Source organism: Bombyx mori, chromosome 5 (genome assembly GCF_030269925.1).
Source record: "Bombyx mori chromosome 5, ASM3026992v2".
Taxonomy (NCBI): Eukaryota; Metazoa; Arthropoda; class Insecta; order Lepidoptera; family Bombycidae; genus Bombyx; species Bombyx mori.
The window spans coordinates 14,139,581-14,163,607 of record NC_085111.1 but is presented as its reverse complement, the minus strand read 5'-3'; the positions used below and the strand labels follow the sequence as shown (position 1 = coordinate 14,163,607).

Genomic DNA, 24,027 nt, shown 5'->3' with positions numbered 1-24,027 from the left:
ATGTCTGGTCGAAGAAAATCCAGTAGTTGATTGGCCCCTTTAACTAATCACCTTCTTGCAGTTATCTTTTTATAAACAAAACGGCTGTGGTAAATAAAACGGGTATATATTTATTTATCGTGTTTAATCAAAATCTAAAACTCTTACAACATAACAATGTATATGATTTTAAGTTCCATTTAACAAAAAAGGTCATAAATCATTTGTATTCAAAAATAATAATTGCCAATAAGCATTCGAACTTAATTTACATTCGTTTGAATTTATCGATACACAAAATTAAATTAATAAGCTACAAATTCATGAAACAAGCAAAATAATGATATTGCTTTAAAAAAAACCCTTCTGCCTTAACGTTGATGATGATCATTATTGCTATAATTACTCCAAACATGAAGACTACACAGGATGTAGGGTAACCGTTACCAATAGTGGGGATTAAACACCCATAACCTAAGACGAAAACAAAAAATCGCGATCCGAAATTTTGTGAATGTTTTCTTTTTTATTTATTACGGCTTTAGTAATACATATTTTTAAAATGCCCGTAATGTAATATAATTAAGATTGCCCTTCCGCTCGTAAATAACACGTCACATGACACACGGCGATCTGTTTTCGCTTTATAAGCCGTAATGAATACACTTAACAATTATTTGTGCTTAGCAATTCAATAAACGGTAATCTTACATCCCGAATTTGTTTTGTTTTTTTAATTGTTCTATACTTTCTTAATTTCCTTTACCACCTACACACTGAACTGATTTTAATACTCAATAAGAATAGTTCGCTTAATACAGATCCACATTCCTGGACAAGCCGTCAATGCTTACTTCTATCCTACTCACATCCCTTCCCTTCACCAAATTACAATTAAATTTATTTCGTTAATTTCGTCTTAAGTTAAAATACGTAGGACTTTATATTTAAAATATAATGAGCTTTATTGTGACGACAAAGAAGAAATTCCGTTTAAATTCCTTTTTTATAGATTAGTATTGAAGTAAATATGGCACAACAGGTTACGTGTGATACCCATACGTAATGGACAAGAACAGTTTTTGGAATATGAGGAAGCGAGGAAATATTGTCCCAGAATTCGTTAAGGAATAATAGCACGTAAGGCGATACTAATTTCAAGTGGCGAAATTCTTAGCTATCATATCAGATACTTTATTCTACACTTATTCAAGAAAAGTGTTGTGTAGCAGCCACCGAAACTGCCCTCTAACATCCAACATTGAAGTTGGCCAGCATATGCTATTAAAATTAGACCTGCAAACTCTTCTGTGAATTAATTCACGAATTATAAAACTTAATATTTAGGTTAGTTTTCACTTCATTGAATATTAATTTAATTAATTTATATTTTACGTCTTACTCTAAAATTACGTAAGCATTTTATAGCACCTAGCTTTATGACAACCGAACCAAATGATTAAATTATAAACCGTATTGCTTCAAATATGTATCCCTTTTTTCTAAAATATTTCCTGACATTAATATTTACAAAATATACAGTGATATAAACAGTTTACGATGCTAAAATTTACATCGACTTTAGAGCCAGTGGCGTAATGTACATATGAGTCGACTATTATCAAAGCCGGCAATGTGACTTTTGGACAATTATTGGTAAATCAGAAAAACGAATTATTGACTTTGTATTCCATTGGCAGTCACAATACTCTTCGGAACGACATCTTAGATAAATAACAGGTTAAGTATTAACCTTTATTTAATGCAGGTTTTGAACCGTATTCTTTGAAGGAGACGATTATATTCAAATCAATCTGTATTGACATATCAATAACATTTTTTTGTCCAAATGCACAGATTGCCACCTTTGATAATAGACGACTCATATATAGTATGCTGTGCAGCTAAAATGTATATAATCCTGAACGCCAAAAAAAGCAGCACAATAAATTAAATCTTTAAATTTAACTACCAAATATTTACTACAAATATTATTGCTGTCAACATGAAACCAATACAATAAATACCAACGAGTTGATCTGATGACAAACTCTTGAAAGTGAATAACGGTTCTTTTTTTATTGCTTATATGGGTGGACGAGCTCACAGTCCACCTTGTGTTAAGTGGTTACTGGAGCCCATAGACATCTACAACGTAAATGCGCCACCCACCTTGAGATATAAGTTCTAAGGTCTCAGTATAGTTACAACGGCTGCCCCACCCTTCAAACCGAAACCCATTACTGCTTCACGGCAGAAATAGGCAGGGTGGTGGTACCTACCCGCGCGGACTCACAAGAGGTCCTACATCAGTAATAACGCAAATTATAATTTTGCGGGTTTGATTTTATTACACGATGTTATTGCTTCACCGTTGAAGTCAATCGTGAACATTTGTTGAGTACGTATTATCATTAGAAAAGTTGGTACCCGTCTGAGATTCGAACACCGGTGCATCGCTCAACACGAATGCACCGGACGTCTTATCCTTTAGGCCACGACTTCAGTTGGAAGGTTTGCCTACGTTTGCCGCTAGTGGCGCTGTTCCAACTGCATATAAATTTAGGTTAACTTTTACGCTATCGAAAACGTTAATAAACTCGCACTAAGCACACTGATGGTGTTTAGTTACCGCCGCTCACAGACGTTAGTAATGCGAGAGGCACAGCTAAGTCGCTGCCTACCGCTGAGTACTCTCCGTAAGCCTCGTTTGAAGAAGGACATGTTATAACGCTTGGGAAACACCGTGCAAGGGAGTTCATTCTAGAACCGGATGGTACGTGTTTTTTTTTTTTCTGAAAACGCGTTATCGATTAAGGTAGTGGTTCCAGATAGTATGGAAGCACTCTGCTCCGGTGGCGAGAGGGGTGTTGGTAAAAAAAAGTTGGAGGGATCATCTCGAACAATTCCTCAGAGCACTCCCCATGGAATAAGCGGTACAAAACACAAAGAGAACCGAAATCCCTCCGTATACCTAGAGGTTCGGATTCCATAGTGTGCATCGAACGATCCCGTAGGAAGATACCAATTTTTCTAATGAAATACGTACTTAATTAAATTGTTGACTCACAAGAGGTCCTACCACCAGTAAATCTGAACTCTTTTTAATACGCTTTTTTAAAAGGAAACTGTGTTTAGATTTTGTATGCTTACGCCCTTTCAATGTAAGTGAACTACTATACTACAAAATAAGTGAATTACTACTATCGTGATCGCAGTGAAATCTCATTTCAAGTGAAGTCGTGTTCAGAAACTAATATAGCGCTTACGTCAATAAGCATACGTTTTTTCTCCTTTCCAACAGGGAACGATACTAAAACATTCGTTTGTTTTAAACTGATCGAAATTCATATCTCGTAAATCTGGTAAACAACACAATTATGGTTTTATTAATTACATTAAGACACTGGCCATAAACACTCCGGCTACAGCGTGACGGCATGAATGTAATAAGGCAATTATTATTTACAATACTGTTGCAAATTACGATGGGTTCACCTCGACCACGGTATTCATGTGCTGCGGATGCGGCTTAAACTCCACTACTTCTTTCCACACCAGCTCTGTGAATTGGAATATAAAAAGGAATTAATTAAATTTCTAACGGTAGGCAACGGCTCGGCTTTGCTCCTGGCATTGCTGAAGTCCATGGGCGACGGTAACCGCTCACTATCAAATGGGCCGTATGCTGGTCTGCCTACAAGGACAATAAAAAAATTAATAATAATATTAATAAAACATCATTCCTCAATTATGTATGTATGAACCAAAACTCTCAACTTAATTTATTAACAAAAAACTAGTCTATATTTCACAGACAATACAATTTGACAGTATTTTTAATTCAATCACTTCTATAAATTTTCATAATGACGTTAAAGAAAGTATTCAAATATTCAGAACCTTGCGTTATCAAAGATAAATAACTCATTAATCATTATTAATTTTAATACAATATGTATTACTTTTAATAATTTAATTAATTAATATCTGTGTTGTAAATTTTAAACGACTATAAGTATAAACCTAATCAATATCTATTCTTTTAAGAATTCGGTAATTAATTTTGCAACTGAAAAACAGTTTCTTCTTTTATGCCTATTCGCTGGTAGCCTAAATGGCTATTTCAGCTAAGCTCTGGCTGGTAGGTGAGCTCACGGGCTTGATCTGAGGGAGTTTGCTAACACTGGCCCTAGCAAGAGCAGTGCTTCACTGAATCTATCAGCGGATCGAAATCGCGACTCACTGAGTGGATTCAGTGAAAACTGAATTAAAAACAGAGTAACGATGTCGAGGCATTGATTGAATATACTGGTAACTCTGACGCCCTCGTGAATGTGGTAATACGCAAGACACCAATAGTATTAGAGGTCGGCTAATCTGCTTTAAAATAAATATGAATTTGAAAGAAATATTTTTACTGGTGGTAGGACCTCTTGTGAGTCCGTACAGATAGGTACCATCACCCTGCCTATTCATACCGTGAAGCAGTAATGCGTTTCTGGGGCAGCCGTTGTAACGTAATAATCTCAGCCGTAACTATCTCAAGGTGGGTGGCGGCATTTACGCCGTAGATGTCTATGGGCTCCGATACCCACTTAACACCAGGTAGGCTGTGAGCTCGTCGACTCAATATATACAACAACAAAAAAAAAATCACCTTTCCACTTGTCTACAGGCAGCTCCATGTCTTCGAAGCTCTGGTCGTAGGGCGCAGAAACCGGCTCGTCGGTCGGGTCCGCGTACTGAGCCAAGTACTCGTGCGCGAGCGCTTGTTCTGCCGTTATGCGTCTGAAAATAAGCGACTTAGGTAGTCTATTCATATCCAAACTTACATTTCGGAAGCTCGTTGGGAACCACTCGATGAGCTGGGTGGACTGGGCGAGGTTTTCTTTCTATTTTATTTCACATGTTCTAGAGCTTTGAGAAATTGTTCAGGACTATCTAATTTACATTAAATTTTTCCACCTTCCACAACTCTATTGTGAAATTAAATTCCTTCTACTATGTTTCTTGAGCTCTAGAATATGGTCTTGTGCAAACGAGGTTCGAGAACATTCCTGAGTTAGGCAGCGGCTTGATTGCGTCCCATACAGAACTTCATGGACGACGATGAAAATCAAAGGAAAAAATACTCAAATCTTGAAAGCAACTTTGTTGTTTTAGCTATACTGATCTTTTTTTATGTTTAAAGTATTACTGGTGGCCCGGAGGCCTTTCCAGTTTCACCAGGACAAGTGGGCGAGCAAAGGCTCAGCCAGGAGGGGTGAGATTAACTGATCTAAACGGGCAAAGCAATCGAGAAACTTTTTGAAATTCATATGAAGTTAGCAAGGTCTACAAGGCGAATGACGTTTTCGATAAAATTAGCAAATTTATTATTTTAAATTTGCTATCTCCTTTGAAACGAACTGATTGTGTGACAAAATTGCATCAGACATCGCGTACTTATCGGCATCCAGTTCGAGCATCAGTTCCAGCAGGTTGATGGCGAGTGGGTTCGCGCCGCGGAACACCTCGCGGAAGTCGCGTCTCTTCAAAGCCGGCAGAGACTGGATGTAGTTACGTGCCTATAGATAATGAGACGACTATTATTTAATTGATTGAGCAATTTGTCATTGTTATATGAGAGTTATATGAGATTAAAACGTGGCACTCAACGGCCCCAAGCTAAGTTAGTCCTATGGGTAGCGAAAACACACGAAACAAGAATAATTACACCTATAATGACTGAGAGTTTAACATAAACTCCGCGGTGCAGTAATCAGAATGGTTATTACTTTATTAAAAGTATAGAATTAGTTGTATTCTGTACAACTGGTCTTAGTATATGCTCGAGAAAAGCTTTGCGAGAGTTTTTAATAATAATTGAATAAAAAATCAGTTGACGCACGGTTAATGACCTCTCAAGATGCAGTAGATGCTTCCGTTAGCTGGTTTTGATATACATTGCGGATTCATAAAAATATTAATAGCTGTCTAACTGACTTGGCTTAATTGAGATAGTACGTATATTTTTATCATTTCGAAATGATCGTTTGAATGTTGAACCTTATATATCTAAACCAAAATTCCTATAGATCTTAGAGGTGACAGAGTTTTGATCACCGATACATTAAATTCAGGTGAATCATACGTTTTAATAGTTATATCGCTTGAAAAAACACAGTTTTAGTATTTAAATTTACACAAACGTTTCCATTACACATAGAACATCAAACGGACACAAATGCGTGACTGCACAATCACAAAACCGCAAACAAATCGAGACGCACTTCCACATAAAGACACTTCACTCGTTTTATTACTCATGTACAATCCGTGAATTCCAGTTATTTCTTGTCTATTAACTTTCTATTTTTGTGTATCTGAAGTAAAGCTGTTGTATTCTTTGTACGAGGAGCACTGCTGCTTGAGATACAGGTTTTATCAACTAGTTCAAGCACAGATGCACATTATGATTGTGTTACTACTTCTATGTTAATAATAAATAAATAAAAATAAATTAAATTAAATTTCTTGAGTACCGCTTTGTTTCATGTACACGTGAACTTTTCGACGGCCATATTGGAAACTATTTGATACTTAAATGCCCTGAATGTTGTTTTACCCGATGTTTTAAAGATGTAGCTTTTCAGGTCAAACAAAATATTTCATTCTCCTATATATGTACATAGTTATTATGTTATATGTATTAACGTTACTTTTTCTTTTAATTCGTATATATGCAAAAACGGTTAGGTCAGATTACTTTGTTATATTATTATGTGAAAATTATTATTCTATGTTGCCTCGAGAAAGTGTGAATAGATAATATTTTATGCGGATATGTCATTGTGTTAATCCTTACCTCTTCACTAATAATTTTGTCAAACGTCTCCTGCTCTGGTTTCCCACACAAAAACAGTATCCTCATTAAATGGTCCATATCTGGTTGCAAGAATGTTAAGGTTACAAGCACCAAACTTACACAAGCGACATTAAAACTGATACATACAGTAAAAGCATGTTAAAGCAAAGCTGTTACGTGTAAAATCCAGCGCAGGCGGCTCTCACCCATTATAACAAAGAAGATTGTACAATGCGTTTCAAACATTCTGACACCGTGTGACCTAATCGCACTTCACAAAAAACCGACAGAATACAATTTTAAATTTAAAGATGTTGCGTTAAATGACACTAATATATGTATTTACAATATCAATTTTGATACTTCAATAAGTACATATGTAGTTATAATATGTATAATGTCAGTATTCTAGTTGTCGTGCGTATAATGTTTACTTACAGACTCGGACGATATTTTCTGCATAAACTCCTGAGCGGGCGTGCCGAGTATCTCCATGATTAAATTCAATTGATGAATATCTGTCTTCTCCATTAAGGGTTCTCACGCAATGCGGCTCGGTAACGATTTCATTTAACACAAAAAAAACTTAACCGACCTATACCTATACCACACAGTTAACTAATGTAATCGGTAAAAGCGAAGCTAAACATTTTATTATTAACGCCTATTTACGGTGATAGATTCTGCGAAGCACTGCTCTTGCTAGGGCCAGTGTTAGCAACACTCCGATTTGAGCCCCGTGAGCTCACCTACATATTAGGGCGAAGCTGAAATAGCCTCTCAAGGCAGCATAGGTAGGAAAAAAACGCATTTATACAATAGCTATATTATATAGATGCCTACAAACTTTTGCGATACATGTATTTTGTAAACATATTATTGATGCTTGTAGCTGCACATGCTTACCTAAACATTATTCACAGAGTGAGAATAAAAGTGACCAAACTGAATAATTGTTAGGCTCGCTTAACCAGATCACCCACCCAGTTTTATCAAGTCGCCGCGGTCATTGACAACTAATTATTACCAGATTAACCGTGAGCTCATTTATATATGCAAATTAAAACAAAACAATACCAATAGTCCTCCTTAAATCTGATTTATATGGAGCATCATGAAGAGGTTTTCCTGAAACTTGTTTTTAAATTTTTTATTTTGTTTTCTTATATGGGTGGAAGAGCTCACGGCCCGCCTGGTGTTAAGTGGTTAATGGAGCCCATAGACATCTAGAACGTAAATGCGGCCACCCACCTTGAAACATAAGTTGTATAAGGTCTTAGTTTCAACAGTACAACCGCTGCCCCCCTCTTCGAACCGAAAGCATTACTGCTTCACGGCAGAAATAGGCAGGGAGGTGGTATCTACCTGTGTGGACTCACAAGACTTCATACCACCAGTAAAAAAATATTAAATAGGCATACGATCTATCTGGTCGAATATCTGGTATTATAATACCAGATATTCTGTCTATATTGTCATGTTATAATTGTCACATCTTTTACACGAAAAAAGCCGCGATAAAATAAGGCAGGACAGAATTACAAATACCCCTACGGGCTCTATACGTTGCGCCATCATATAAAAAAATTAATACCAATCATGGAAACGCAGTCTATATTATTTGAGTTTTAAATATACGAATTTACTTTGAAAAATCGTATGAATTAATATGGCATTGAAAAGCAGTAATCTAGCTAAAATGTAGCGATTGCACATTATTAATATATTACATCACCTTTCATTTAAGTCTTTTAATTATTATTTGACGTATAATAAATACGACCGATAGATTTAGTGATAACTCAGTTTGCAGTAATCCTGTGTATGTTATTTGACATTGGCCTTAAACTGTTTTACAAACAAATTATCAAAATAATTTACTTATATTTAAAAATATATAGTTAGGGAAGACTAGACCCCGGTACCGGTGGTTAGATCTTGTTGAATACACGGGACAAACGAATCTGGGCCAACAGAGCGTCGGCCAGCGGACTGTCTCTGATATAACGCAGTGCAGGCTGACAAGAGATAGCGCAATATCGAGAAGAACGTAAGGATTACGTTCCGATTTTAGGTCGTCGAGCCAAATTAATAAGTACAGAATATTTGGTAAGCTAGTAATAGCTGTATTGCGAGAATAAACACACCGGGCCGCGATGGATATACGCCTAGGCCCGGGCCTTAAGGGCGGAATGACTTGAGGGGTGGCCAAGTTTTTGAAATGTCAAAATTTTAAAGAAAATATGTACAGACAGTCTCCTTTAAAACTAAGATCAGAATATTTTTTACAAAAAATCAAAATATAGTTACTTTCAATTTAAAAAAATATGTATTGCATCAAAATTAATAAAATATAATGTAACGTAAATATAATGTTAAGGGCAGCGCGATAAACAGGGCCTAATACGGCATCAATCCTAAATCCATCACTGCCCTTAGGCTGGTGGTTGGCAACATTGTCTCGACTAAAAGAGCCAAATATAGATAACACACAATTGAAATTAATTCAAAGAGCCATTTTTTTAAACATAATATATTTTTATAGCTTTGTGTTTAATCAGGGCTCAGGGCGGCATCAAGCCTAAATCCGTCACTGACTCCGGAGACGTGTTATAAAAACGTTCTACTCGTACAAGTGATGTTCTAATGATCGAAATTCATAATCACTGACACCTAAATTTTTACATTCACCATAAAAGTGTTATGTAATAAGAAAATGGGTTGAAAAATAATGATATGTCATCAATGCAAACAACGATCTCTTCTCTTCATTCATTTTAAACCAGAATTTTATTTTCCGTACAAACTGTTTGGTAATGGTAATGGAATGACAATAGCTTTGTGTGTATGTATGCATTAAGCTACTAAATATTGTCTGCTTTTTGACTAAAAACATACATATATACATACATATATGGTTCTAATACATACAATGGAAGTGATATAATAACAAAACATCAATCTAAAATGTTATGCTACATGTGTGATTTTATGAGATTAAAAGGATACGGTCAGTACCGGGGAACAAAGTTCTTCCTGTCAGCAACTCAGCCATAATACAACCCACAGACCAAATGTCCACAGTTTGGTTATAATGCATCCAATTGAGCATTATCTCTGGCGCACGATACCATCTGCAATTGATAACAATAACAAATCCGAATCTAACAACAACCATTTATCGACCTTTTACGTATGAATTTCATGTTTATTTTGAACTACTGAAATTTATGAAGATACTACATATTGAAATATGTAGGCTTTCTTTAATTATTTTTGTGGCGTGGCAATGGTCATCGAACTAATCGTAGTGTGGGGACCATTGGTAAATAATAAAATAGTGATTTTGATAAATAATTAAAATTAATTTCATTTCATTGAATAGTTAAAGACTCACCTTGTTGCCACATAACCTGTCATTTCAGTCTCAGTGGGTCTCGCCAAGCCAAAATCTAAGATTTTTAACTCACAGTCCTCATTCACAGCTATGTTAGAGGGTTTTAAATCCTATAAATGCAATAATGTTAATGTTATTAGCAATAATTACATCCTAATATCAATTTAAATACTGTTTGTTAAATGAAATAAAGTTAAGCTGCCTTTATTAAGATTTAACTTGTTACAGTAACTATAAAGACTTAAAAGTTATTTTATGTGTAACCTCGGAAACTAATTGCTACAGGGGTTTTTTTTTTTTTTTTTTTTGGTCAGGAGGAAATCGCCGGACTTCCGCCCTTTTCTGGGGATACTGGGCGGGGTATGTCAGAGTCGAACTGACTAAAACCTCCTGTCGCTCAACAACCAACGTCCAAACCTCGCATGAGACAGAACTCATGACAAGGCAAAGGGGGGAAAGTGAAGCGTTTAGTGCGGAGCACATCTCTCCCATCACCCTCCCCCTCGGGACGCCGGACTGGCGGTCGTCGGCGCCACGACCACCAGCCCTCTCGGTCGGCAGACTGTCCGAAGCCCGCCTAGATGGCGCCGGTTAGAGTGGGTTACCCTACGGAATACCCCGCTGGGCCAGAACCAGCGTGGGTCGAGGATAGCCGGCCTTCCATCACCCGGATGCTCTTGCGTAAAACGCGTGCAGAGCAGCTTGCACGTCGTCTTCTTAGGCCCCCCTCGCCGGTCCCCAGACCGACATGTGAGGGGGACCCGAAACACTTAGAGGGCCAGGGCTTGGGCGAGATCCGCCTCCCTGGCCCCCGCTCGACGGCGGCGGGATTGTGCGTCCCTCACGCGCCCCGCCGCCTCCTTCCGCGAGATGGTGCACTCGCAGAAGTCGAGCATCGCCTTCCACGACTCGTCGTCGCCGAGCATCGATGCCACAACACTCGGCAACGACAAGTCGGTTCCTATTTTTGCGACGAGGACACGGCGCCACCCCTCCCATGCGGGGCAGGCGACGAGCGTATGCTCTGCCGTGTCCAAGTCGCAACCACAATGGTGGCACTCTGCCGTCGGCTCGGCTGTGATCCGGTGCAGGAACTCACCGAAACAACCATGCCCAGTGAGCACCTGCGTAAGCCGGAAAGTGAGGCGTCCTCTGTCACGATTCACCCAATCCACAAGGACCGGGCGAATCGCCTCAACGGTCCTACGACCAGCCGAAGGATCAGCCAGCCGTCTGGACCATGACTCCAGCACGGACCGCCGAGATTGGGCCCTCCGTGCTCTGACCACACTGGGGCTGGGACGCGCCACGCCCCGGGCACGAAGTTCAGCCCGCCACCTATAGTCAGCGGCGAGCGCCTCCGCTTCCAGAACCCAAGGCGGCGTCCCAGCCAGTACACACGCCGCCTCAAAGGAGATGGTGCGATAACCACGGATGACCCTGACCGCGATGGTGCGTTGCGGCCGTTGCAGCAGCTTCGCCACCCCCACGGCCAGGGACTGGCCCCACACGGGCGCCCCGTATAGGGCCATTGATCGCACCACCCCCGTATAGAGACGGCGCGTCACCTGGTCAGGCCCCCCGACGTTGGGCAGAAGCCGGCTTAGCGCGCCGGCCACCCCCAACAAACGAGGGACCAGGTTCTGAAAGTGAGCACGGAAGGGCTACAGGGGTAACTCATATTTTTGGTTAGCTCACAATATAGAGTTGAGATGCTTTTGAAAAGAAAACATGAGTTATTCCAGTCTGCTTGTCACTATTCAGCTATAAATAAATCTGTATAAATACAGACTTGGCACTTACGGCACTATACAGTACAAATTAATAATTATGGCTTAATGGCCCAATTTAAAACTTCGCACCGAGTGTTGGCGAATCTGAATTAGTGAAGTAATACCATGACTATTCACATGAGTTTTTAGTGTATAGTTACTTTGAAATGTTTAGTAGGTACATAAAAAATAAAGTCTTAGGGTGTGTACCTACTTTTGGTATTATATACTTTTTTAATACAATTTTTGAATTGTAACATTGACAACTTAAACATTGATAAGTGTTTCTCAACTTGTAATGTTTCAACATAATCATGAATCGGATTAGTAATTGTGGATTTATTCAGCTGTGGTGCATAATTCGTTTAAACAAATAGGTGTATTTCATCTAGTGACAGCACAACGGAGTGAGATTTATTTATGTTCTATGAAACACATTACCCTATGAATGATGCCAGCCGAATGTATGTATTTGAGTCCACGTAAAATCTGGTATACCAGAAACTGAACGTGGTCATCAGAAAGCTTCTGTGTCCGTACGATGTTATTCAGATCAGCACCCATTAGATGGGTCACTAAGTATACTTGCTGAAAATCTTCTAATGTTTTCTCCGGTGTAAACACATCCAGCAATCCTAAGAACATATTTTATGAGCATTACCATTTTAAGCTTTTTATGATATTCTAGAAAAGGTTGGAAATGGAAATCGATACATTTTTTTATTGCTCTAGATAGGTAGACAATTTCACGGCCCATCTTGTGATATCACAAAGTCAACGATGTCATCTACCTTAAGGCACAAAATCATAATTTTAATTGTTAATTTTTTTTTTATTGCTTAGATGGGTGGACGAGCTCGCAGCCCACCTAGTGTTAAGTGGTTAATAGAACCCATAGACATCTACAACGTAAATGCCTCCACCCACCTTGAGATATGAGTTCTAAGGTCTCAGTATAGTTATAACAGCTGCCCCAACCTTCAAATCGAAACGCATTACTTTTTTTTATAATTGAAAGTCATTACTGGTGGTTACTGGTGGCCCGGAGGCCTTTCCAGTTTCACTAGGACTGGACGCATTACTGCTTCACGGCAGAAATAGACGGAGCGGTGATATCTACCCGTGCGGACGCACAAGTGCTACTGTCCTCCCATCAGTAATTACGCAAATTATAATTTTGCGGGTTTGATTTTTACTACACGATGTTATTCCTTCACAGTGTAAGTCAAACGTGAACATTTGTTAAGTACGTATTTCATTTATTTTTATTTCTGTCTTGCAGAGACTTTTTATGTTGTAAGTGCCACGATCACGGATATACCAACAGGTGCAAAGAATAATATTGTAACTAGGCCTTTTCTAAATATTATTTATAATGTTATTCCTGACATATGTCGATATTGTCTCCGACGCGAAAAATAAAAAAATATGTGGTCAGAGCCCATTAAATAATAGTATTTATAATGTACATAACCGCGAAAGTTTAAAACAAATCCTCATGTTGAATTTTTTTTTTTTTTTTATTGCTTAGATGAGTGGACGAGCTCACAGCCCACCTGGTGTTAAGTGGTTACTGGAGCCCATAGACATCTACAACGTAAATGCGCCACCGATCTTGAGATATAAGTTCTAAGGTCTCAATTATAGTTACAACGGCTGCCTCGCCCTTCAAACCGAAACGCATTACTGCTTCACGGCAGAAATAGGCAGGGTGGTGGTACCTACCCGTGCGGACTCACAAGAGGTCCTACCACCAGTAAAATATCTTCGGGCTCCGAAAACCGCTTAGCACGCAGGTGTACTGTTACTTCTTCTGCCGTTTAATGAAATAGATAAAAAAAAACAGACACTTGGAATACCATGCCTACATGTTATAACACGATGCACCGTAAAGATTATTCTGTGATTAGATTTACTGTTAAATTGGAATTGGTGGTTTTATGGCGGAATTAATTTTTTTTTAAAGGCGGTAACGCTTTGCCGCAGTTTTATTATGATGTACAGGTGACGTGCTTGAGCAGTATCAGCTTAAGACAAATTTTTAGGACTCATTTCCAAGAGCGCTTGGTAGGAACCTAAAAGCGACGCTCAACTACTGCAAGTCCGCAATTATATATTTCTAGGAAGAAGGCTTACGCCCACCTTCAGGCTCTAAAGAAGATCTTTCGGTGACGGTTCGAAACGACAGGAAAGATTAAGGTCATGCGCCGTGCCAACAGTACCAGCATGCCGCTAAGTTTCATTAAAGAGCAACCGTTAAACGATGGGTCACATTTAGACCCACCAGGATGGTTCCGATCTATTGGTTATCGCGAAGCATAATAATAGCACTACCTGACCGGCTTACTGGCCAATGACTCCGATGACCCAGGTAGTTTACACCGACGTTTATATTAGCCGCGACCGCTCCTCCTACCTGTCCCAAGTTCTTATGTCTTTTTTACTCTTCAACTTTTAGCTTTTCTCCACAAAATTCCCAAGAAACCATCTGTACCAGATTTTGACTTGCATCTTGTTGCCACCGCGTAAAGCGATGTCGGGCGAGAGCCCGAGCATACTACAGTTGACACTGAACATTGCGTAACCAGCGTAATTCATAATTAAACTTAAACGTTCCGTTGCTTATACTCTATTAAATTAATCGTTGACTGATCAAGACGCAATTCATCGCACGCATTCAAGTGATCTTTTTTATCTTTTACTGCCGGTAAATGTCTCACATTGTGTGATCACCGATGTGAGAGCCCACTGTTAGAGACCTGCATCACACAACGTACGAACAGGACAGAACTACTAATACCGCCGATGTGTGCGCCCGATTGTATCTCACAGTATTAAACACGAATGCTCCTAAATTGGCAATCTCGTTAAGTATTTATATTGACTTTCGTACAAGATCCACAGAATTTCGGATTCCCTGAAGATCGTCCATTTTCACCGTACCCCTAAGTGGCGGATCCTTCAATTTGTAAAACCCAGACTCTAAAGTAAAAGTTTAGTATCGCCAAATTACCAACAACAAGTGACAATGCGATTTCCGTTACGATCGTTCATCTAACTGTTTATTAGGACTTTAAGAAAACTTCCGTTGTGCCATTCAAATTTAAGATAATCTCACTTCTCCTTAATTCTACTGACACGGAATGTTTGTAGCCCGAGTCTACAGAAAGAATCTGTTTTTGTTCTGTGCGGTATATCCCAGAGGAACATCCTGAGGGATTGTCAGTGATTTACCCGTCATTTCTTTTCATCACCATTTTTACCACCGCACCTTCAGTTCAGTTTTCATACGTGAAAAACTTCACTGCCCGTTTGGTTTACACTTAGGTACCTTTATTAATGTATGCACATAAACATACCCAAATTTATTAAAGCAGATGTCATATTTTCGGTACTCAAAGATTACAACCGATAAATATTGATCTACTGATAACATGAATGCACAGTGATAGTCAAAGCTATTTTTTTCTACAGCAAGTATAAAGATAAAGGCACATTGTTGTCAAACCAATTTTTTTATTTGTAGAAAGTAATTAACATTTTTCCTTTATAGCAAAATATGGTTAATTAAACAAAATGTCAAAATCTCCAAGGAGTGCACACAGAAAATATTGGTTTAGCAACAATGATATTAAAAAATCCATATAAATGATCAAATCTTTATATCCTATGCTATGCCATATAATGCTCGCTCAGGTTTTTGTACTTGACTCATACCAATATTAAGACCTGCCCAAATCTGCTGATAGGTAATTCTTTAGCAGATTTTAATGAAGCACATGCCTTTGATTTGATCTTCCCAAGAGGGCCACTAATAGCCATGAGCCATACAAAATCATGTACTATGAAAAATAAAACAAAATATATATATTTTTTAATGGCAATCTGCCGATACTTTCAGCAATTTCTGCCAGTGTCGTGTTATGGCTACACATGGAACATTGTCGAGCTATTTAAACACACTTTATATTATGAAAAGTATCCAATTTTGGCAATAATAATGGTGCCAATAATGGGACTAACACAAAATTAATGTTACTAATTTTAATTTTACAATTTTTACACAATGTTTTAATTTTTAGTTTATGAAAATGTAAAACAAGATTTACATTTACACTTTTAAGTTTATGAAAATGTAAAACAAGATTTACATTTACATAAACTTAAAAGTAAAAACATTGTGTAAAAATTAAATCAGTAAGCTAGGTAAATTTTGGTATTTGTCTCTAGCATGGTAGTCCCTGAAGCAATTGCATGTAAACTCATTGTAACTGAAAGGATAAGACGCACAGGTGCCTTTGTTTCAAGCAATACAACAGTGTTCGAAGCCCAATGCACAATTCTTTCGATTTGAAGGTTGCGGCAGCTGTTGTACTGTAAAATCAAAGACTAGAACTCACATCCCAAGATGCGTGGTCGCATTAACATTTTAGATGTCTACGGGTTCTGGTCACCACTTAACACCACGAAGGTCGTGAGCTCATCCACCCATCAAAAGCAACAACAAAAATTTTTTAATAAGAAATACTTTTATTTGATGGATTCTTAAACAAATTTCAATTTTATTGTGTTCCCAATATTTGCCAGCCTCGTGCTCATGATAAGACTATACAGATAAGGTTTAAAAAATAAAGTTATATGTCTCTGCCTCTTTCTAATTAGTAGAAAATATTACCAATGCAACTCAATAATTCAACACAACAAATATCAACAATTTTTGAGAGGACACTTTGAAGGCCATTGTTTTTTCACTACTTTTATAGCCTTATACAGGTTCGTAGGTTTCATAGTAATAAATAATAAACTTTGCACAAAACATAATGCATATCATGTCCCTCTGTTGAAGCAAATTGCTCATGAAGCTGAAGAATTGTGTGAAAATATTACTTTTTACAGCTTTTTCTAGCTTAAAAAGCTACTGCGGAGTTTAGATTATTTTATAGATAGAACATTAAGTGAAAAGTGAAAATATAATACTTACCAATAACATTCTCATGGTTCATATGTTTCAACATTCGCAACTCTCTGTATGTTCTCTTTGCATGAACAGCTGATTGAAAAGGTCTGGCTAACTTTTTAATAGCCACTTTCATACTATGTTGGGCATCTATTGCAGAACTAAAATTAGATACAAAATAATGGATATAAGAATTGATGGATACGTACGTATCTAAACTAGTTCCGCCCACACAAGTATAATTTGCGAACTGAAGCAAATAAATGGTGCTCGATGTTAGTACGATAATTTAATAAATTAATTAATATATGAACTTTAACATTGGCATTCTGCCTACTGTGCTTACAAATAGAATACATACCAAACCTGACCGTAAGCGCCGGAACCTACAGGTGTAAGCATCTGATATCGCTCCGGGACTATCCATTCAGTTTTATTAATTTCTACTTTATGGAAACGAGGCATTTTAGTCGTTCGTTTGAAATTAGCTGTATGTAAATTATGTATTAGACTTCAATTTTCTGGTTTACATTAATTTTATTAATATTTTTTCAGACGACTTTCGATTCATTTGACAATTGACTGTAATTTTGTGTCAGTGAATTTAATTTCATAGTTCATCCATTGGGTAGACAAAGGGACTGTAGCCCATATAGACATTTTTTTTGTAACAATGTCTAATTTATGAAGAGTGAAATAAAGAGCTCTACCAACATACATTTTTGAAGTCGTCGTGCCCTAGAAGGTAAGGCGTCCGATGCATTCGTATTGAGCGATGACCGGTGTTAGAATCCCAGGCGGGTATTAATTTTTCTAATGAAATACGTATCCAACAACTATTCACGATTGACTTCCACGGTGAAGGAATAACATCGTGTAATAAAAATCAAACCAGCAAAATTATAATTTGCGTAATTACTGGTAGTAGGGCCTCTTGTGAGTCCGCACGGGTAGGTACCACCACCCTGCCTACTTCTGCCGTGAAGCAGTAATGCGTTTCGGTTTGAAGGGTGGGGCAGTCGTTGTAACTATACTGAGACCTTAGAACTTATATCTTAAGGTGGGTGGCGCATTTACGTTATAGATGTCTATGGGCTCCAGTAACCACTTAACACCAGGTGGGCTGTGAACTCATCCAATCGTTCAAGCAATAAAAGAAAAGAAAAAAAAATCACCAATAATATATCAACAACCGTACATTATTGCAGTTCGAAACTGGGGACCGAAACATAAGCACTATCTTACAGCACATATACTTCATTTCCAATTTTTTATCTTTGAAATTTCAAATTTTATTATGTGACTATCTGTTATTTTGCCGCTCTTCTACCGTATATTTCATTTAAATTCAGTTTTTAGTTTGGACATGCTGAAAAACTCCACCCGGTTTTATATTCATAGAGGAACCTATAGGCATCATAAGTCCATATAACTGGGTCTTAAATAGCCCGGTCAGCAACCTCCTCCTTCTTGTCGAACTCGTCGATTACGATGAAGAGTTCGACAAGCGAACCTGTTGGACGGTTAAATTTGTGGGGATTGGGTTCTGGAGGAGAGGGGCTTTTTTAGAACACTCTACGTCATGGTTAACATATATTAAAAACATTTTTTACACTATTACATTATTTTATTTTTATAAAACCCTGAGATATTGCACTGTCCGTGTCTAGATGAAAAGTCCTCGTCATGACTGAAGAGAAGACAATCATCTGTTTTAAACATTTAAATAAGCATTCAAATATTCGAAAGCTGTTACCTACTTTACAATTCACATGTAACAAGTGTTGCCTGCCGCTACTTAGATATTTAATTAAACTCCAACAGAACTAACTCAAAGATAAAGCACACTGAATTTCTCGCCGGATCTTCTCAGTAGGTCGTGATTCCGATCTGGTAGTAGATTCTGCTGAGCTCTTGCTAAGGCTAGTGTTAACAAATTCTCTCAGGTCGAACCCGTGAGCTCACCCACCTGTCCGAGTGCAGCCGGAACCTCTTGCTACCAACGAATAGGTAGAAAAAATGATAACGTTGCATTACGGGCTATTTTCTTTTGCCTGTCCAGGTTGACAAAGAAAAAAAACGAAGACCTTATTTTTATCAAAACAAATTAGGCATTTTTTTCTCTAGAACCAAGTGTAGCTATTATTCGAAAAAATGGCACAAACAGCGGGTGTTAAACCTATGACGATAGTTGGTCGCGTAGCCAGTGAAAGGGAAAGATGTCTTGGTATGACTGATGCAGAAAGGGCTTGGCGTAAGCAATGGTTAAAAGATCAAGTTTTAGCCGCTCACGAGCCAGTTCACGTGGAAGAATATTGGAGAGAGCGTACTAATCCTATTCGTCGTTTTTACCGGAAACCCTTGGACGTACTCTTTGCGAAACTTACCCCAATGCTGGTAACGTTATATAACCTAACCTGTCAGGTGTTGATGTAAACAAAAGTTTTCAAATATTTTCATTTTAGGGAGAACAACGTGCTGCACATTATAGATATATATCTGGAAAACTTGGTTTAATCGCTGTGGCTATGCTATCAACACATTACTACTTTAAATATTTAGGAAACGTAAGTAAAAATATTACATCTTATGAAATTTCTTATCACATTTAACTATTAGCTTATTATCATAGATTGTTTAAGTCCCTACGCCTATATTAGAGGTCCCCTGTACTACCTGGCAGCACTATAATTATGAATAGCGCAAATTACAGAACATCTTATTTAAAATTTTTGTGAAGATCAAGTTGTAAAACTTCCATTATAACTGCCAATGAATTGTATGGAAGTTTGACTACTATCCAATGAAAATTCTGTTGGAAATCTAATTCACCAAAAAATACAAAAGATATTTGAAAACAGTTGAAAATCAATTATATAACTGATTAGTATAAAATAATTTATGGAATAGCTAAAGAAATTGTTAGGAAACAGAATATTTTAGATATATCTTTAGCAGCTTATAACACATTCTAAGCCAAAAAAGTGGAAATCTTAAAACCAGAAGCTAAATAGGTAAAACAGTGTAAAATTTTTACATATTCAAACAGCAAAGAGATCCTTGAAGCATTGTACCATAACAGCCATCTATTAGGTCACCCAGATCAACCAGGTACTGATGCATGTGAAATAAACATAAATCTACAGTGGATTGAAGGGTATTGGTTCCAAAGGTGACAATGTAACAATGATAAGTGAAGGTTAGGCCACAAGCACTTATTTCCATTTATATAAATATCACATTATAATAGATGTCACAATGACTACAAACTACAGTCAATTTCACAAGTATCTCTTTTAAATGTACAGTCAATTTCACAAGTATCTCTTTTAAATGAAGTTGGTTTAGATAATCAGTGCAAATTGATTTCTTTATGTCTATCAATATGAATTTGTAGTCTGAAATATTCACAATTCGTATTCGAAGTTTAAGAACAATAACTGATTAAGCCAGCAATGAAGTGTTATTTTTAATATGCTTTGGCTACATCAATTATTTACAATTAATTGTGGTTTATTTTAGTTACTATTTTATTCAACAATATCAATTTTATAATTTTTTTTTACAAAGTAATTTTTGTATATCAATTCATACAAAAATTACTTTGTATTTTAATTGTTATGTTTTTTATTATGAAATCCAAGAAAATGAGTGTTCAATACCTGTCTATAAATAGTTATTTTTTTAGGACTGGACAAAGAAGGGTGGTTGGAAAGTACTAAAAACCAAACCAATGGTTCTTCCTGGACAACCTGGATTCCCATTCAAATCTGAGAAAACCGATTCTGATTACGCTGAAAGGAAATTCAAGAGCTCTGTTATTTAAAAACAATTTAATTGACAAACAGTGTAGTTTTCGAGAAAATTAAACATATTTAACATCAATAACAATTTATCTTCATGAAAGTTGTAGTATAATGCGTTTTGTTTATTTAAATAAATAGCTGTTACGAAAACATTTCTTTTTAATATTTATGCAAAATGAATCCCTTCAGCATTAAAAGCATGTAATAGCTTCATAAAGTCATCAATATCCATTGTTCTAGCCCTCATTTGATCAGCTTCACAGGATGTCAATATTTCATGTACTTTTTGCTTAATATCAAAATCTTCAGGGATTTCCTAAAAACAACAACAGAAATGCATTAATGAAAAAGTGTTCAAACAAATAAACAATCTGAACAAATTAGATTATATTTTAATACTAATTTATTTAACTTTTGAAATATTTTTATTATTATTTTTAATTCTTAATTTTTACTTTTATTATCTTATTAATTTAACCAATTTTTCAAATTAATTATATTAAAATTATATTTATTATTGTAAATTTGATAGCAGATTACAAAAAAATATGAACAGAAAATGGTATATTTTAAATTAAGAGTGCCAATTACTAGGTGTTGTAAGGTAATTTTATATATACATACATTATTATTATATGTTATTATATGCATATATATTACTAAACAAAAATTACTCCTCCATTAGTATATTATTTTACAGACCTTAAGTTTATTTACTTTATTTACTATAAATCCAATAAGGTATTTAATATTTTTTTCTGCATAAATCAGTTTTACCTTATTGTGTAAAGAACAATGGACCCTGTAATTTTTCTCCAAAGCAGCCATTGTGGTTGCATGTTTGAATGCAGCTGAGAGTGTTTTATTTTTTCTTACAAATGCTATTCTAGTCAAACCATCCCATTCTACAAAATTTATAGGCGGAGGTGGATTTCTTGGTTCTATTCTCACAACACTAGACTCTACTTTGGGTGGTGGTCTGAAATTGTTCTTGCCAACCTGTTGAACAAAAATGATATCAAGCAAATATTATTGATGAGAATGTTTTCATCATATTATATGAACTGTTCAATACACATATTTGGATTATTATTATGTTATTTCTACTAGCTATAATATGGTAGAAAATCTCAGCCTGTATTACAGTAGACACCTACAAAAATGACTGAAGTCTGTGCCAATCTGTTTGCTCTAAGCTGATAGACAATTATTATTAGAAGTCTACAATAAATAATATTACCTTCATCAGCATATCAACTCTAGCCAATAATTGTGTATTTATTGACAGTCTGCAGTACAATTTATCACCAGGCTTTGCAACTAATCTCTGTGCAAACTCCTTTTGAAACATGAGCACTGCACACCTAAAGAAAGGTCTGTGTAGCAGCAATTTGAACACTAAAGGTGAACTAATTTGATATGGAATATTTGCTACACATATATCAAAAAATGGTAATTCTGTTTTCAAAACATCTCCAACCAAAATTTGTAATTTTGCTTGATAAGGAGTACCTTGCACACGTTTTTGAAGTTCAGCAACCAATCTGAAATATAAAAAAATTTGCTTATAGATATGTATTAAATTGAAATTATTTATCTATACAATGTTGAATGCTGAAACAATTCATTGAAGTGTCACTTAAAGTCCTTGTGGCCTAAAGGATAAGACGTCCAGTGCATTAGTATCTAGTGATGCACTGGTCTTCAAATCCCGCTGGCAAGTACAAATTTTTCTAATGAAATACATACTTAACAAATGTTCTTAATTGCCTTCCACAGTGAAAAACATTGTGTAATACTGATGATAGGACCTCTTGTGAGTCTGTACGGGTAGGTAACACCACCCTGCCTATTCCTGCCTTGAAGCAGTAATGCATTTCGGTTTTAAGGGTGGCTTAAAAATCATATCTCACTGTAGATGGCAGCATTTACATTGTAGATGTCTATGGGCTCCGGTAACCACTTAACACCAGGTGGCTCGTGAACTCGTCCACACGCTTAAGCAATAAAACAAAAGAATGTTCTATTTCAAAGACAAACAAAGCATTAAGAATATTGCTGCTAAATTAAATTACTGTTATACATGGCAATTTATATTAAAGGATGTAAGATTATCAGACTGAAACAGGTGTAAGTACCTTGTATCAATTTCACAGGCTAATACCTTTTTTACTCTGTCCAGCAATTTGACTGTCATATTGCCAGTACCAGGACCAATCTCAAGTGCTACATCAGTAGGCCTTAATCCAGATTTGTCTAACATAGAGGTTATTATTAGTGGATTCTTCAATATGTGTTGACCGAAGTCCTTGTTAAATTGAATACCTTAAAAAAAGTATTGTGTTTTACTTAATTTTGTTGTTATATTAATGCAATTAATTAAATATTTTACAGGAACGTAAGTACCTTGTTTAGCAATTTCTTTATGAATTCTCGTTTTTTTTTCTGCCTTAATTTTTGGCATTTTTAATGACACACGATAGTTTGACAAAGTAATAAATGGATTTACAACGTAATGGTTAATGGTATAAGTATAATACTATCAAATTAAAAAGAAGAAAATCACACGAGTTGAGGTTATGTGGGTAGGTTTAAAAGTTATATGTTGTTATTTGTTTGATTTGTCACTTGGAGTTGGGTGGGCAAAAGAAACATGGCCCACATGCCACCCGGAGTACTTGAATTGAATATGAAAAATATATTAAACAACATATGTTTACATGTTATGTACATGTTTATAGTTTCCACGATGAAAGATTAATATCGCTTAATGGGAATCATCTCTAAAAAAAGAGTTTTAATTAGTGGTAAGGCATTTGAAGGCCCGAACGGGTGTGTCACACTTCGCAACTATGGCGAAGCAGTAATGCCTTCCAGCTTAAATTTTATTATGCTTGGCAATTGAAATGTAGACCACTTTTTAAATGAATAATTAAATAAAATTTAAAATAATACTTCAAAAAATTATTTGTCGTGTGGGACTTGACGGTTGGCAAATCTTGAGTAGACCGCGGGTGCGAGGATATATTTACAGCCCTAGCCAAACGACTCCTCTTGTACTCTCAATAGACCTCCAATCTTCACCCAGGTAGAGTAGGGGGGTTCGCGTGGTCAACATTACATCGAAACTCACGGCACCAACCCAAGGAAGCTCGACTGACGGGTCGTAGAGACTATCATCGACGATTAACGACTACAGTCAGATACTACACTAAGATACGGTAGCCTGTGACGTGCCGCTGTTATTCCGGGATACCCATTTGGGT

At 36.7% G+C, this 24,027-nt stretch overlaps 3 protein-coding genes across 3 annotated transcripts; 1 reads left to right on the top strand and 2 right to left on the bottom strand.

Annotated features, from left to right (window-relative positions):
* Positions 1–2,762: 2,762 nt before the first annotated feature.
* On the bottom strand, positions 2,763–17,497 carry P38mapk (p38 map kinase; the record flags this gene model as incomplete). The annotated part of the gene is given in 9 exon segments (NM_001043531.1): positions 2,763–3,542; positions 4,640–4,770; positions 5,428–5,549; positions 7,268–7,347; positions 9,839–9,963; positions 10,227–10,336; positions 12,440–12,633; positions 16,980–17,116; positions 17,317–17,497. Coding segments are annotated over 9 exon segments (1,083 nt in total). The 3' UTR covers positions 2,763–3,462.
* Positions 17,498–19,109: 1,612 nt separating this feature from the next.
* Positions 19,110–20,781, top strand: LOC778510 (uncharacterized). The gene is made up of 3 exons (NM_001098335.1): positions 19,110–19,352; positions 19,421–19,522; positions 20,644–20,781. The coding sequence occupies exons 1-3, from the start codon at positions 19,110–19,112 to the stop codon at positions 20,779–20,781; spliced, it is 483 nt and encodes a 160-aa protein (NP_001091805.1).
* Positions 20,770–23,485, bottom strand: LOC119628501 (probable dimethyladenosine transferase). The gene is made up of 5 exons (XM_038010860.2): positions 23,168–23,485; positions 22,900–23,086; positions 22,002–22,305; positions 21,539–21,760; positions 20,770–21,077 (listed from the first exon to the last, which is right to left on the bottom strand). Exons 1-5 carry the CDS (start codon positions 23,223–23,225, stop codon positions 20,928–20,930), a joined length of 921 nt encoding a protein of 306 aa, XP_037866788.1. The 5' UTR covers positions 23,226–23,485; the 3' UTR covers positions 20,770–20,927.
* Between the last annotated feature and the right edge of the window lie 542 nt (positions 23,486–24,027).

Excerpts from the sequence above, each read along its gene's own strand:
- LOC778510 (NM_001098335.1), top strand. The coding sequence starts at position 19,110 with ATGGCACAAACAGCGGGTGTTAAACCTATGACGATAGTTGGTCGCGTA. Across the intron at positions 19,353-19,420 it reads CGAAACTTACCCCAATGCTG|GGAGAACAACGTGCTGCACA; the intron begins GTAACGTTATAT and ends TTTTCATTTTAG. Across the intron at positions 19,523-20,643 it reads ACTTTAAATATTTAGGAAAC|GACTGGACAAAGAAGGGTGG; the intron begins GTAAGTAAAAAT and ends TTATTTTTTTAG.
- LOC119628501 (XM_038010860.2), bottom strand. The coding sequence starts at position 23,225 with ATGCCAAAAATTAAGGCAGAAAAAAAAACGAGAATTCATAAAGAAATT. Across the intron at positions 23,087-23,167 it reads TAAAGAAATTGCTAAACAAG|GTATTCAATTTAACAAGGAC; the intron begins GTACTTACGTTC and ends ACTTTTTTTAAG. Across the intron at positions 21,761-22,001 it reads GAGTTGATATGCTGATGAAG|GTTGGCAAGAACAATTTCAG; the intron begins GTAATATTATTT and ends TTTGTTCAACAG.